This window comes from Dermacentor variabilis, chromosome 1, assembly GCF_050947875.1.
Source record: "Dermacentor variabilis isolate Ectoservices chromosome 1, ASM5094787v1, whole genome shotgun sequence".
Lineage (NCBI taxonomy): Eukaryota > Metazoa > Arthropoda > Arachnida > Ixodida > Ixodidae > Dermacentor > Dermacentor variabilis.
In genome coordinates this window covers 263,769,714-263,785,814 of record NC_134568.1, presented here as the reverse complement: position 1 = coordinate 263,785,814, position 16,101 = coordinate 263,769,714, and the positions used below count along the sequence as shown (strand labels likewise).

The following is a 16,101-nucleotide window of genomic DNA, read 5'->3' as shown; positions in this document are numbered from 1 at the left end:
TTAGATAAAGAATGTTCACTAGCGAAGTTTCGTTAATGTGTAAATTATTATTTTTTATATTTCTCGTGCGAGTAATTGATGTCAGCTTCGAGTAATCAAGCTCGAGCAGATGCGTGCTATAATCTACAAGCGACTCAGTTTTTTTTTTTATGCGTTTGCATTACGTCGCGCCTGATATAAATAGTTTTCATCACATTGCGAAGTGTTGTTCAGGAGGTCACTCGACACATGCCCTGCCTCTTCGAGGGGCAAAGTGCAACTGACGTTGTGCCGGAGAAAACTACCGTGAGTTGCACTGCAATATATATATATATATATATATATATATATATGTGTGTGTGTGTGTGTGTGTGTGTGTGTGTGTGTGTGTGTGTGTGTGTGTGTGTGTGTGTGTGTGTGTGTGTGTGTGTGTGTGTGTGTGTGTGTGCGCTTTACTAATCTCTCACCTCCCTTCTGTACCTCTCTTCTTTCAAATTTTTCGTAACGCACACCCCACGCACACCTAAAGAAAAATAAAAGGCACGTTGTGTAGGCGCCTTCTCGCTGGCTTCTCCCTTTTAGTCGCACATGAATGATAAGGGAGGCAAGGAGCCTTCGTTAGCATTTGCCGCCTGTTCAATTAAAACGTCGGAAAATCGCCGAGTGAAGCGAACGGGCGATTCAGCATGCGCGGCACGCGACCTCAGCTCGAGGGCAAATGCCGATGGCAGGAACGGGGTCCCCGACCTGCCCGTTCCAGACAACTTGGCGTCGGTTTAGGCGAGAGAGGAACGCCTCGATGGGGCGAAACTGCCGATTACCGGTGGCGCGTGTTTACCCACGTAATATACGCCAGAAGCTGCTGAGTAAGTTAGCTTTGCACACACACACACCACTTTATCACCCTTTTCGGAAAGCCAGTTCACGAAAAACAGAAAGAAAGAAAAGGAAAGGAAAAAAGAAAAACTCAACAAAGGCCCCGAATTCCTAGAAGAGGAAGAAGCAAAAATGTGGGCCTCTGCACATTGCACGGTTGCAGCTCTGAGCACGGTTCCCAGGACACACATAACATCGACCTTAGAAGTCACAGAACTTCCCAAGCGTCGTCGTTTTTCTACCTATCATAGGTCTATCGCGCTCCATAACGTGCAGGCTAAAAAAAGTGCCAGCAAGATGGTCTTTCGAAAGATTCTGAAATAGCGCAAGCTATACCGCAACACAGGAAGATGAAACAACGCCTGTGCCGTTTCGGCTTCGTGTGGTCTTGTAGCTCACGCTGCTTTTATGTTTTTTTTCTCCAGAGATTGTTGCTCAATCAACTAGCCAAACTTCTCGCGTGTACAGAACCTCTAAAAAGAAGCACTGAAAGACAACATTCTAGAGAAGGTCGTTACCATTGCTGGCATCTTCTCAACAAACTTCAAAATACACTGCAATGGAATTGCCTGCATGTACTTTCTGCAGCTACGTGTTTAGATACGTAAAACACAGTGACGGGGCTGTCCGTATCGTATTTCTATCTTTTCAGCAAACTTTCTATATAACGCAGCAAAAATTACTCGATATACATCACTGGCACTTGTCTTTTTGTCTTTCCACAGCGCCCGCCTTTCCTTCCGCATGAAAACGAAAACATTCACCGAAGCAGTGTTGAAAAAAGGAGCTTATGCAATAGCGCGATATTCTGCCTTTAAGAATGTAAATAAAAACAAAAAAAAAACGTTTTAAGCCTCCATACTTTTTATTACACCGTACGTAGAGAAAGAAAATGGCGAATCGAAATAAATTAAGTTCAATTCATTGCACGGAGGCAGACCACGGACATAGAAACGACATGTTTGGCTTTTGAAGGGAAAGCACCAAAAGATGGGACTTCTTTGACAAGGTTCTCGATTTACCTTGTAACGATGATTTTCATTTGGGATTCTTTGTATGCATACTTTGCTGCCTTCTGAACAACGCAGCAATATAGTCTCTCTTTTGGTCTCCTATATAGAATATTGGCGGCATAATTAGAGAAAAAAAGAGAAAGGAAAAAGGCTCATAACGTCTACAGTATGACACATTAGCAATTTTGTTTTACGAACTCCTTGAATGGGTCACGGCCTCTGATCGCGCGTGGAACCACGCAGACATCTCGTTTAGGCTACCGCTTATTACATTAGCTAAGTTTCAGGGCTAAAGAAGGAGTACAGATGCTAAAAAAAAGAGAGCAAGAAAACAAACAAACAAAGAAAAAAAGACCAAGACAGGCGTAACTAGCTCTAGTGCGGAGAAAAGACGGGGAATGCGGGAGATGGAAATTCAAGACGATGAGCGAAGCGTGAACAAGGTGAATGCTGGAGCCAACGTTACAACAAGTGGACTTGTCTTCCAAGTCCACTTGTCCACAAGTCCACTTGTCGAAACGTTGGCTCCAGCATTCACCTTGTTCACGTTTTGCTCATAGCTCTAGTGCGGTAGCTCAGTGGATATGGCGTTCTAACGCTGAGCACGACGGTATGGTTTCAGTTCACGGCCACGGCGGTCGAGTAATGGAAGGACCATAGCCTAGATGCTTAGATTTAGGTGCGCGTTAAACGAGTGCATGTGGCTTCGCTGACCAGGGGACGCGAGTTCATTCGACGAGTTGAATCTCTAAGTAGTAGTAGTAGTAGTAGTAGTAGTAGTAGCATACAGTAGTAGTACAGAACACTTATTGAAAAGGGGTGTCTATACTCGCGGACAACTTTCTGTGGCTATGAAGGGAAAGCTACGGGGGCAAAGCTTCTGCCCATTTGTTACCACGCCAAGTAGTCCGCCAGCGTTTTACAGTGCTTTTGGTTGCTCGGAACAGACGATGAATCGGCGCAGCTTCCACGTGCGACGATATTGTGTTTGCCTAGACGGGCGAGGGAAGAGCTGCAAAATAAGTAAGCTTTTACATTCAGCGGCGCGGTTTGTCTTATTTAACTGTTGCTAATAAGCTGTTTACGGATTCTCCTTCCCAGCGTAAACTAGCATGGATGAAAACGCGGGACTCTTTCCTGAAGCGCTCTCATTTGTGCGCGCTTTGCTTCCGTAGCTTTCCCTTCACAGCCACAGAAAGTTGTGCGCGAGTATAGGCGTAATATACCTAGTGCCTAAGTGAGGACTGCTCCTGGCTATTAAAACAAAGAAATTCGATATAAAATTACTTTCGCTAACTAAGGTTCTTGGACCACGCCTTTGTTTTACGGTGCTCTCGTCCCCTGGTCTCAACCAGAGGAATGCAGACGACGCCCTAGTTAAATTTATGTATGAGAAAGGCTCCTTTGCTTATGGTTTTCTTCACGTCAGTATTAAATAGCTTCAATACCAAACTCTTTTTGTTGATTACCAGAGTTCCACGTTAAAATAGTTCAACGAATCACTTCCTTTTATTTTAGTTTATTTATATTCGGTTAGTATTACTAATATTATACTTTATTGTTATTTTTCTCTAGTTGTTCCCTTAGTATTATCCCTATAATTTTCACAAAATTCCTTTTCCGGTCACGTCCCCTTTTTTCGCCCAATTCTTGGCCTAACCCCCGTGGTGGGTTTCGCCATTTCACAGTGGACCAACCGACCAACCATCCAACTCGCGGCAACAGAACGGCCAACCTGTTTGCTGGAAGCGGCCACAACGACAGCGAGTGAGGGAGAGGCCGGAATAGAGAGAGAGAAAAAAAAGAACCTTTTACCTTCTTTTTTTTAAAACCGGCGAAGGCACAAATTAACGCATCGGAAGCCGCACGGAAACATGTCCACGACGCCGAGCGCTCGAGGACAAGGAAGCGACCTTGGCTATCGGCTCCAAGCGATGGGAGTGTCCCATGATGGAACGGTGCGTCGTTCGGGACCAAACTTTGGGCAGCTTCTTCGTTCCGTCCATCGGCCTTGTTCGCGCACGCACACACGCACATACTCCCCCTTCTCCTCCTCCTCCTCCTCATTTTTTTTTTCTTTTATCGTTACCTATACTCGGGGGTGAACCTCCTTTCGTTTCGAATTACACAGTTATAACCGAAAGTCGTTGGAGCGTTGCGCCGCGGTGTTCAACTGCGTTGAAGATAAGGCCAGGGCCAGGACACGCATGCCTCCCGAGTGCGCGGCCAGGGAGAACTTCGCAAATCAGGAAGCACGATCCTCGCTGGGGCACGCGCGTCCGATAGGATATCGAATCAAGCACGGTCTACTTCTTTTCTTCCATGTCTTCTCCAGGGATCCGGAGGGATCAGCGCGCTGATATTTCGGAAGGGTCGTTAATTTTACAGACGGGTAGCACGCCAAGTATTTGCGACCCCCGGGATGTTCGGCATTTACTTTCGCCATTTCCGCGTATGCACGCGCAAGCGATTGCGATGTTGATTATTTTCCTTTGCCAAAAAAGGCGAGCGCCTTTGGTTTGCACAGGAAGCGCGTGACCGCACATTAAATAAAGAGAAACCGTCACTGTGACCTATTATGCGTTCATCTAAGTATACTGCCAAAAGAGTGTTATCTTAGTCTCACTCTAACCATACCCACACACGCGCGCACACACGCACACGCCTACAAGCACACGCACTCGTTCCTTATGTACCTACTTTTCTCTTATTCTCTCTTCCTGGCACATTCCTCCAAAACAATTGCTGCTACGCTGTGATGTTCTTCAGCTGACTCGTCACTAATAACTAAGCTGCATTTCCGACTTCGCCTCCATCACTATGGAAGAACAGGGGAGGGTGGGGGGTATTCTATAAGGGTCCACCTAGTGGACTGTCCATTTCGGCCGCTGCTGATTGGATGCAGCTACACGAGCGAGGAGGAGACGAGCGGCCCTAGCCAATCAGCAGCGGCCGAAATAGACAGTCCACCAGGTGGACTCCTACAGTATACCTCCCCAGGAGCCGAGGTAATCGAACGGCAGCGTAAACCAAGCACATAACCACAAACATAATCGCGATTTTGACGTTCGGGAGAGAAGATAATGCGCATTATGTAATAACATACTCCGCTGAACGACACACTCTCTCTCTGTATATATATATATATATATATATATATATATATATATATATATACATTTGTTGTCCTATCGCCTTTTATGCCCTTCACCCCTTTTCCCCGCACGGGATTGTCAGCCGGTACTCATAAACACTGGCTAACCTCCCTGTCGTTCCCTCCCTTCTTTCTTTCTCCCTCTCTCTCTACGGTCGAGCTGTACACGTCACGAGAGGCGGGATTATTTCCGTCTCGGCCTCAAATGATGCGCCACGCTGCACCGAATAACGACTCTCCGCACTTGGCAGTACTGCACCAGCTCCTCGAAGATACACTGCAACCCGGAAATGAACGGCTGCATCGCTCGGGGTAATTTTCCTCTCCTCCTTCACCGTCTCGCGCTCGTGTATCGCGGCGCCGAAGACGCTGAGCCTGCGCGGACCCGAACGCGGCGACTTTCCCCCGAGTTCAGTGAACTCCCTTGTCAGCCACGGACCGAGACCCCCAGGTGCCCGCGCCACCGTTTCCGACAATGCTCGCGCGGCTCACACCGCTGCGCAGCCGAGAGAGACAGCGAGACGGCACTTGAGCGCCGTTGTCTCGGCGGCGCGTGAGAAACGCCGTGAGCGCCGGAGCACGTGCACGCGAGCTTGTCGCGCTGCCCCGGAAGGCAACACAAAAGCCGCGCTGCTGGCCGCAGACGCCAGAGCTGTCAGCGCGGACAATGTCGGCGGCGACGCCGCACCTGCTCCGCGGTGATGCAAGTGCGACGCTTGTGCCACGGACTGGCGAACAATGAACGGCCGCCGGCATGCGCAGCGGGCGCATGCGCAAACCATATAGCAGCGACAATCCAGCGAGCAGCGAATTAACAATGATTTTTCCCCAAGTGGGGAAAACGAAGCGAGCGTCGCATGTTTCTTCGGCTATGTCGTCGCTAGCCTACCATGACTGCAGCGTTGCGTTGTAGAACGTCCAGCAACCGACTGCGCAGAATCAGCGTGCCCCTATACGCGCAACATCGCCGCGCGACTGGCCGCTCCAGGCACTTTACGTGTATTCGCAGGCTTCTTTCACGCTCGAAAAAACAATTTTTTGTAGCACGTATTGGGGGGGGGGGGGTCAACAGGAAGCTGTATCGGGGGTTTTCCATGTTTCTCTGATTTTCTCATTGACATTTTTCATATAATTATAATAATTGAGAAATTGATCCAGTTAGGGGGAATGCAAAACAAATAATCTGAGTGTCTCCAAGCGACAGCAAACAGCATTAACTTGGTTCGGTCCAGCTACATGGCATTTGCATATGTTTAGCTCAAGTTACGTGGAACACCCTGTATGTTCTTTGTTCTTGTGTTCGTCTGAAACGCGCGCTGACGAATACCAGAAAGGCACACCCGCCATTTTTGAGCTCGAAAGACACATACGAGTTCTGCCGAAGAGAATTGGAGAGCTAAGTTTACTACCATTGCGCTATGCCTGCATGGTACCAGTACGCCATCAGCACGAATGAATCCACCGGCCAACCCTTATAGGAGCGTTTATACAGAAGCTAGCCATACTCGAAAAAAGCTGTGGTGCACTATACAGGGTGTCCAAGCTAACTTTCCCCAGAGTTTAAAAATATGTGGATGCACTCGAAGACGACGCGACCAAATGCATGCTGCTGACCATTGTACGGAGTAAGTCGCATTATATTTTTTAATTCTGCTTAATTGCATAATTAGTCAAGATTTATTAACCAACTTCTGAAGCAACAAGGTTAGGCGAAAAATTCCAATGAGACAGTTGTAGAGCGCTTCGCAAGACATCGATTTGAACATACAGCCGCAACGCCAAGAGCCCGTGACGATGGCCCTTACCTTTATACCGAGCAAGGAATACTTCAGATTCTACAAGCTACCCCTAAGTCGAAAAATCTCACTTTTATAAAAAGAAATTGTTTCTGAAGCCTTCAGGTCTGGGTCAAAAATAAATCGCGCAAAATGCGACCCTTCCCTTTACGCCTGTACCAAAGCACAAACATGCGAGCTCTGACAACAGCTGTGCAAAGGCGAACCTATAGCGATAGTCATTGAGCCTGACAAAGGAAAAAAAAAAAGAAAGAAGCACGCATAAGAAGAGTCGAGTATTTGTCTCACAGGCACTGCAGTGAACCCACTCGCAACCAAGAAAAGAAAAAAAATATAAAAGGCGCTCCACGTCCAGACGCGATCTCGCGACATTTTTTTTTTTTTTTTTCCCGCTGATCCAGCGTCCACCGGGTTCCGATCTGGCAAAACGGTGGGAGGCCGCTGAGTATCCCGCCCGACAAGTCGTCTCCGTCGAGGCTGACACGCGTCATCGAGGCAGGGAGGTCCCGAAGAAGACGTCAATGTCGCAGAAGACGCCCGCGAACTGAATCCGTTTTAACGGCAGTCCAAACCGTTACGGGACGGGGAAGCATTCGTTCGCAGACTATTGGTGTCACGACAGATGTGTTTTTTTTTTCTCTTCTTCTTTTCGTTTCGCAAACACTCGGGACAGGCAAACGCGGCAGCGAGTCAACGACATCAGCAGACTTGCTGACGGGGCATCGCGAGAGCTACGACCCACGGCAACAAGGTCACGCCGACCTGTCGCGCGCGCCGCCTTCGCCACCCACCGCTGTCGCCGTTTCCCGCGCCATTTTTTTTTTTTTTTTTACTGCGCTCCACGATCCGGCACTGCCTGTGCCGAGTGTTTGCTTTTGAGATACTATACACGGTGTTTATACATGATTCGGTGTAGGTACAGCGCACGAAAGAACAAGGACAAAACGAGGGCCACGGACACATGTGGCGCGCTAGGCGCTTGTTCGCGTTTCTGCTGCTTCTTTTTTTTTTTTTTTAAATTCACTTTTGGAGCTACCTTATACGCCGAATCGGGCATTACTGACTCGCCCGAACCGTTACGTGGAGGGATTTTCGCCGCAAGTGCAACGCTTTCGGAGCCCACCGTTATAGCTATAAATGTGTCCCGATAAAGCGCGCGCACGAAATTTCCATCTCGCGGCTCGTCTAACACAGCTTTGATCTCGTCCGCATATTACAGCAGCTCGCAGCTATACAGCATAGACTCGCCGCCAGTCCCAGTTGATCTATATGATAGGCACCTGTATAGGGAAAATGAACACGCATGCATAATCTTACAGGAATTATATGACTGCATGCACCGCACGCGCAAGTAAGCCGGCGTTTGTAAACTGCTCATTTTAGCAGGCCTTTTTTTTTTTAGATAAAGAAATTTCTTATAGCCAGCGCACGTGCAAAGCACTTTACAGTCAAAGCGTACAGATAATGCACCACAGAAGAGCGAAAATAAATGTGTGTACGACGACGCGCAGTCTGTAGTCAACTAGGCGATGCAAGACGATATGCATATGAGCTACTCGCGTCCGATAGCAAGCACAGACTGAACGATAAGAGCAACGCATCTTGACCTTTGTTCCACGGTGTAGCTGGCTGCCGTATCAGCGCCAAATGCATGTTGCCTGGAGGATTAATTCGTGCCGATGGCGTACTCGTGACAAACGTTTTTTAGCACATGCAACCACCCTACAAAGTCTACAATGCTTTCATTGCGAGACTCCCTCAACTATGCCCTGCTGCAACCTCTAACCCACGTCCCTACAACGTCTGTTGCGCAGTCCGGAAAATTCGTCGGGGAATAAAAACACGGCGGACGCATCTTGTGACCCGACCAGACGATCGTTGGCGGACGGTCTGCTAGCCGCTATTCAGGGCGCTAATGCCATTCGCAAGCACGTCGTGCTTGGGTGCAGATGCATTTGCGCTGCTCCTTATGTTTACGAGGTCTCAATAAAGCTTTGTTGCCGCGGATTCTAATTCACTCAGTTTGAAGTCAGCCAGTGAACGATATCGTACTATTTATCCTCGGATTCAACTGTACACTGGCACACGTTCAATATCCAGAATTGAAGCCAGTCAGCGCTGAAGTGATGCCCTTGTGGCAAAATTCAGAGACAAGTGACTGTTCCGAGGCATCCGTCTCGAAAACTTGCGCTAAAATACAAAAACTACGCGGAACACCATGGTGCAAGTCAAGCTAGTACGGCGCAGTGAAGATGCAGGAGCCACAAATGGCAGGCTGACTGAGTTAATACCGTTTGCGTTAAGCTTTTCTTCGTGAACGAGCTGTGGCGTCTGAGTAATCTCGCAGGGCGGCCACGCCTCTAGAAAGAGGAATGTCGGTCGTCAAGGGCATGCATTCGCAGCAGAGCCTGCGAAAGGGCCGGCCCCTTCGGTAATGAGCCAAAGCAAAGTTCCCTCGCTGTGACCGTGAACTTCACACCGACTTTGGAGTCGCCGGCGAGCGCTGTAACACGCACTAAGAAGGCAGCACAAAAGAAAGCCGACGCGCCGTACAAACGACTGAGTTTTTATGCCTGAAAAGAGAGTAGGCGGTCAAAAAGAAATAGCCGGAAAGAAAGGGAACGAACAGGCCCGAAACGGCTTTCCGGATGAGAAAAAGGGGCGAGTGGGGCCGCAAGCAAGAGGCGATCGTGACCTCAAGTTTCGCGCCGCCAAAAGTGGTTGGTACGCGTGTGAGGCCATGCAGAAAGCGGCCGAGTGAAAAAAAGGCGGCGGCGGGGGCGGCCACAGGTGGTTCAGCTACGGCGCGGCGGCAGAGACCATTCCGCGCAGGACGCGCGCGCATCCCACGGCCAACAACAGCGAGAGCGTCCGCTTTCGTCCTCGCGCACGCATGCAGGTTCCGGCCATCAAGTCGAAGGCGGCACAAGAGCCCGCTTTTCTTCACATTCGACGGCGCCGGGGGTTGGCGAAGAAGCCCCAGCCGCAAACAACAAGAGTAACCCTTCTCTCCTATATTTCAAATTGCCGCTCCTCCTTCTGCGGCGCTCCTGTCCCTCTTCTTCATCAACAGTGTCGGAAGCGGCGCACGAAGGAAGGAAGCCCGACGTGGCTCGTAAAACTTGAAAACGGGAACAGGCAGAACAAGTCGTAAAGAAGACGGCGAAAAGTGTCGCCGTGACGACCGGCAGCCGCGGGCGCGACACGAAGGCTGGGCGCGCGCAAGACGAAAAAGCGACTCCGAGGAAAACCCGCAGGGGGGGGGGGGGAGGGGGGGGAGGGGTTACGCACGGTGGTGCGGCGAATACAACTAAGGAAAGAAAAGCAGAACGCCGAGCGAAAGAGCGCCCGCCGAGCAACGCCGCGGGTGCATTGCCGGACGCCGAAGATCAACCGGTTCGCGGATCCTAGGGCGCCGGCGGCTGTTACGCGGCAAGCAAACCGGCAAGTCTCCCACACCGACTGCGCACCGCCGCCACCACGCGTTCCATGAAGACAGCCGCCGCTAACGGGCGATGCCGCCTCCGACAGCGCACTTTGCGGGCGTGGTCTCCGAGGACGTCGGTTTCTCCGTACCACACGCACGCTGACGCGGCACCCTTCTGCTACGCAGCGCCCAGTGAGGATACGAGCCCACCTCGCGACACGAACGTGCGTGCCCGACTCTCGTTTTTTTTTTTTTTTTTGCTTTTTTTTTTCCTTTGGGTACGATGATAGCTTGCCGACTAAACCGGTCTACGCCACCGAATCGGCGTTTGTACAGCGACAGAAGTACTTCAGATGTCGCCAATGCAAAGCCCCTACCACACTACTTTTGCCTGGCATGTGCTTTTGGGCAACATCACCACCAGAATAAGCACATAAAGACACTGCGAAATAGAGACTATTTCACGGAAGCGTTGGTGCGCCGTTGTCATGCTCTATTAGAACAAGCGTATGTGTGTTTACGATAATGTACAGACGCGACCATGCCCATGCTAATTTGACGTAACTTACCGCAAAATTAAGTAATTACGAGCATACAAGTTCAAGACAGCAGCGCCCATGCACTGAAAACATAATCTACATAGGACGAACAGAAAGAGACAAAAACGACAGGGCTGACGTTTGTGGCTGTTCCTGTGCGTTCTCATTTTCGCAATATTTTCGATCTTTTGTTGCAATCATATACACGGAGTCTTCTCCAATGGCATCGATTATTTGATAAACAGCGTGCCTAAATTTAGTCGGCATAAACGTCGTCGTCGTCGTCGCCACCAAACAAACACACACACTTCTTTTTTCTTTCTAGATTTCTAATCCCTTATACCTGCGTCAGCAGCTGTGAAGGCGGAATTTTACGCGACTTATTTTCGTGGCATGTTTTATGCGCATCGCATCAGTTTAGTGTCAGTGAACCACAAGCCCGTGAGACTAAAATACTGGGAACAAGCATTGGTCAGAAATAGCGGGCCAGTATGAGCAGCGACCTTGAGGTTGCTTTGAATTAAATGTTTATGCAAACTAAATTCCGCTTCCTTTGAGCTTTTTGATAGGCAGAGGCGTAGCCAGAAATATTTTTAGGGGGGGGGGGGGCACCCACTTGACCGGGGACGTAGAGGGGGCAGGATGCCAGGGTCTGGGGAAATATGGTACCGAAGAGGCAGCATAATCAATAATGAACAACCAGTGAGAAGCAATGGAAAAAAGAAACCATAAAATGCGGCTTCTTCACTCACCTGGGAAACAGGCGACCCTGGAGAGCAGCAGCCTGTGTCCCAGCTGGCTCATGGAGGTCGGCTGGGCGAGGCTGTTGTCGCAGTAGCCGTCGTCGTGCTCCTCTTCCCTCGACAGCGACGTCCGTTCGCGGAAGAGGGCAGACAGGCCATCTGCATATATGCAAAAAATAAAATCAACATCCTGCAGTATAGTCTCTGGCATCAGCTGTCGCACACGGTACCCCCCGTAAGTGATTACAGGCGAAGAAGGGAAGGATTGAGTGAAAAAGGCAAAGCAAGTTTAACCGCGAACAAGGGACAAAAAAAGGAATACAGGACGGAAACAATGAGCCGGAAGAATATGGGGAACCGGGGGACTCCATTATTTCTTTGTTACAATCATATGAAGCCAGGGAAAGGCCAGGGGAAACAAAATGTTTGTTAACGAAAATTGAAATGTATAACTAATAAGGGAAATGAAAATGAAAGTGGACGGAACGACAACTTGCCACCTGCGACAAGTTGTCCTTTTGTCTACTTTCAGGGCGTTTCGTGAGAACGGGCGCCGCCTAATCGTGATAGGATTAGCCAAAGCAGCCGGTCAATGACTGTTTTTACGAACAAGCGAAGTCGGTTCCACCTCCGGAGAGAGAGTGAGAGAGGCAGAAAGTAGGAGGCATACAAAAAAAAATTAAATGATGGGGTTTTACGTGCGAAATCCACTTTCTGATTATGAGGCACGCCGGACTCCGGAAATTTCGACCACCTGGGGTTCTTTAACGTGCAACTAAATATAAGTACACGGGTGTTTTCGCATTTCGCCCCCATCGAAATGCGGCCGCCGTGGCCGGGATTCGATCCCGCGACCTCGTGCTCAGCAGCCTAACACCACAGCCACTGAGCAACCGCGGCGGGTAGTAGGAGGTTTAAACGACTCGAAAATGTTCATGTGCGTATGTTAAGTGAAAACAGCTAAGGCCGAAAAAATATACATACTTGTTTTCACTACAAACGTTATCTATATAATAGGATAAAATTGAACTAATCTTTTGAAATAAATGATTTAGATGCCTTACGTTTTGGGCCACGTATTGGGACATGATAATTCCAGGGCATCAAAGCACGCATGAAACGGCACGCCGTCTAGTGTGCCTACAGAAAGCGCATATTATGTGTTACAGCGCAGAGAAAGGCTTGCTCACGTTAGACTCGACGAGACACACCCCAGAGTCGCATGTGCTTTGTGCAGTTAAAAGTGGCTGCTCGCCTTTACTAATGCGGGGCACGCGTTTAACGTAATACGACACACGTCCATTGCGAGCGCGTCTGTACCAACAGCTCACTGGGTCGTACTTGCTTCCGCAAGGTAAGTCGAAGAAAAAAATAAACGATGCCGGGGCACACTGAAGTATTACATCATATTGCTACTATACATATAACTTGGCAATATCACTGTTGCCTTTATGTGCACATTGTCCGTGTACAAAAATATGTGGCACGGTGAACGTCGCGTAGTGCCGCACTGTTAAGTCCACGATGTGATAAATAATATGCCCGTAGATTTGGCCGATGTACTCTGCTTCCTGTCAGTGATGCGTCCGCAAACCTTGTCAGTGTTTTCCCACGAAATCATGGGCCTTTCTTTAACAACAACAAAAACAAAGGGCGGTTTCGCATTGGGAGAGATAAACAACAAGGTTCGGTGATGCACTGAAGCTCCTCTCGGACGGTGTTCCGAATACGCAATGCGCAGGGGCTACACATCGGCGAGACGTTGCACGCTGTGTCGCGTGCTGTGTGGTGGTGAGGTGCACCGACGTTGCAGGCGTTGCACCTCGATTGCGCACGCGATGAGACGGCAGGAAACCCGTCAGCGCCTGCACCTTGAAGTGCACTGTACGCAACCGCTTGGACTACTATGTGCGCCACGGTGTGGCATGCGCACAGCTGCACAGCAGGGACGCGCGTGCGTGTCCGCCCAACGCTCGTGCCAGCAGCGTGCCCCTGGCTCCGCTGTAGAGCCGACTGAACGGATCGTTGACAGTGCATACACCGCCGTTGTTCCCCTCCCTCGGCACAGGGTAGCCAATCGAAGATCATCTCTGGTTAACTTCCCTGTATTTCCTATGCATCTCTCTCTCTCTCTCTCTCTCTCTCTCTCTCTCTCTCTCTCTCTCTCTCTCTCTCTCTCTCTCTCTCTCTCTCTCTCTCTCTCACACACACACACACACACACACACACACACACACACACACACACACACACACACACACACACACACACACACACACACACACACACACACACATTGCTATCTTGAATGGTAGCAGCCGATATCTGGCCAATGAGCAAACGTTGGTCCGTAAGAGATCGTTTTTGAATACGGGCTCGGAGAGCAAATTCACAAGGCTGTTGTTTCGTAAAAGCTTGTTTGCTATTGGTCTGCAGCATTAGCTAATAATACCAAGATCACGGTTGGTTGGCACCTTGCCTTAAGTGCTCTACTAGAGCATAAGAAGTTTTTTGTTTTGTTTGTGAATATAGGGCCAGTTTATTTACAGCGAGACATGTCTCTTCCTTCCCCAGGCACGTGACTCCTAACGAGCTGATACAAAATAAAGAAGAGGTAAAAAAATTTAACGCACGACGAAGGAGCCACCTATTATTATTATTATTATTATTATTATTATTATTATTATTATTATTATTATTATTATTATATGAAAACACATATGCACATACAGAGAGGGAAATGGGGAAGCAGCAGGCCGGCAACTGCGGACATCGGCCAGCAGACATCGTTTCCTCTGTTAGCAAGGCGGATTCTTTATCATTAAGACGATCTATCGCTGAAATTCAGTCCATTTCATAGAAAGAAAATGCCACATAACTTAGCCGACTTGTGCAGTATTTCTTTCGCATTTTTAAACATCTTTTCTTTTTTAATTCTTTTCAGCCTTCATAATTCGCTGGCACGGCGCTGCGCTACCGTTGTCGCTGGGATCAGTAACTCAACGCGACGCATGATTAAAAAATGAAATAGATTGTTACGAAACACAGCTTCTGATGTTTCCTATGTGACAAAATAAATATAGCGTTCCGGCTCATTTATAACGGTTTATCATTATTTTTTTCGGTACCGTTTCGACGCTCATTTCGCGTGTTTCGACGGTAGGAAAACATATCTTTGTACTCCAAGCTGGCGAGCTCCAACAAAACTTATGACGGAGATTATGCAGCGCTCCGCTGTTTTATGCGCTCCCGAAAAAAAAAAAAAAAAGGAAGAGCTTCCTTATTACGAAAGCACTTGAAGATGGAGGCTCCAGAGTTTCGTTATTTTGCAGTGCGGCTATAAGAGTGTTGTAGAGACGTTATGTCTTGTATGATATACATTCAGTAACTTCGTTCTCCACGACCACATTGTTCGAATGCCCCCAAAAATTTTAAGTACTCGGAATGGTAGCTTTGATGGTCCTCCAACCGGTCAACTTACGGCGGTTCAAACTGTACCGTAGATCGACATGAGCACTAATGAACAAGCCGGGGAAAAGCTCACTTTCTGTTCAGTGAGACGCCTCGTATGTAGACAGCATCTTGTTATGCAAAGCCAGGTCTACAAGTAATTGAATAAGCCACGATGCGAGGCAATATTACCACTTCGCACTAGCAATCGCATAGCTTTCTAGCTCTCGCGAAACGAAGCAGCCACAGCGTAACATTTCATAGATACCTCGGCACTGCGGCTTCGCCCGAAATTAGCAGCAAACGCTGAAACAAAAAGAGGCCTGGAATGTTTCTGCTGAACCGCTTATTCGGCGTTTTTAATGTCGGACACAAACTCACCGCTTCGCTGCGCCATGCGAAGCACCCTGCAACACCGGCATGTGTATGACTTCAAGATAAAGCTTCCCATGCCTGCCAATTAGAAGCATATGCCAACGTGTTTGGAGCACAGGATTTTTCTCCGTCGTGTCCAGCAAGAGCCATGAACATCTCACTCGTCGCACCGATGGCCAGATTTTTAACATTGCAAAGTTTCGGAGACGCTTGTGCGTGTTCTTTGCATCTGTTATGTATGCACTGTACGCAGCGGCAGAAACTGGCGTCTTCCGCTGCACTTGTCAATTACCGGAATTGCCCGCGCCTTTTGGTCAGACTCGACGTGTGGAGCTGCGAGTCTGGGTTGTTTTATTATTCTTCATTTTTACATGATACTCGACTGGACCAATGCCTTTAGTAATGCTGCGTCGTTGTATGTGCGTGCCTCCTGCTCTTCACCGCCACTTCTGATCAAATATTTCCATACAACGTCCCTCTTCCAGAATGCATAGTCGCAGACTATAGGGAAAGCTCAAGCAGACCTCTCTGCGATTGTCTAAATAAATTGACTCTCGCACTTAGGTCCCACCTCTCTCCCGCTCAGTCGTAAACAATTTTTTTAGAGTAAATAATTCTTCTGTAATCTTGTAGCGGTAAAAACAAACATATTTTAACAATATTTCTTATTGTTTGAAAAAAAAAAGACACTTGCAGAGGCTAGGACAGGCCCGATCACTGTGTTCATGGGACATTGACACACATGTCCT

General features: G+C 48.6%; 1 protein-coding gene across 5 annotated transcripts in view; it reads right to left on the bottom strand.

Annotated features, from left to right (window-relative positions):
* LOC142563788 (uncharacterized) overlaps window positions 1–16,101 on the bottom strand; it is a 702,312-nt gene that overhangs the window by 176,951 nt on the left and 509,260 nt on the right. For all 5 annotated transcript variants that reach the window (XM_075674427.1, XM_075674407.1, XM_075674415.1 and 2 more), the window contains one exon: window positions 11,537–11,686. In XM_075674427.1, coding sequence (XP_075530542.1) covers window positions 11,537–11,686 — 150 coding nt within the window. The remainder of the gene's footprint in view (window positions 1–11,536; window positions 11,687–16,101) is intronic.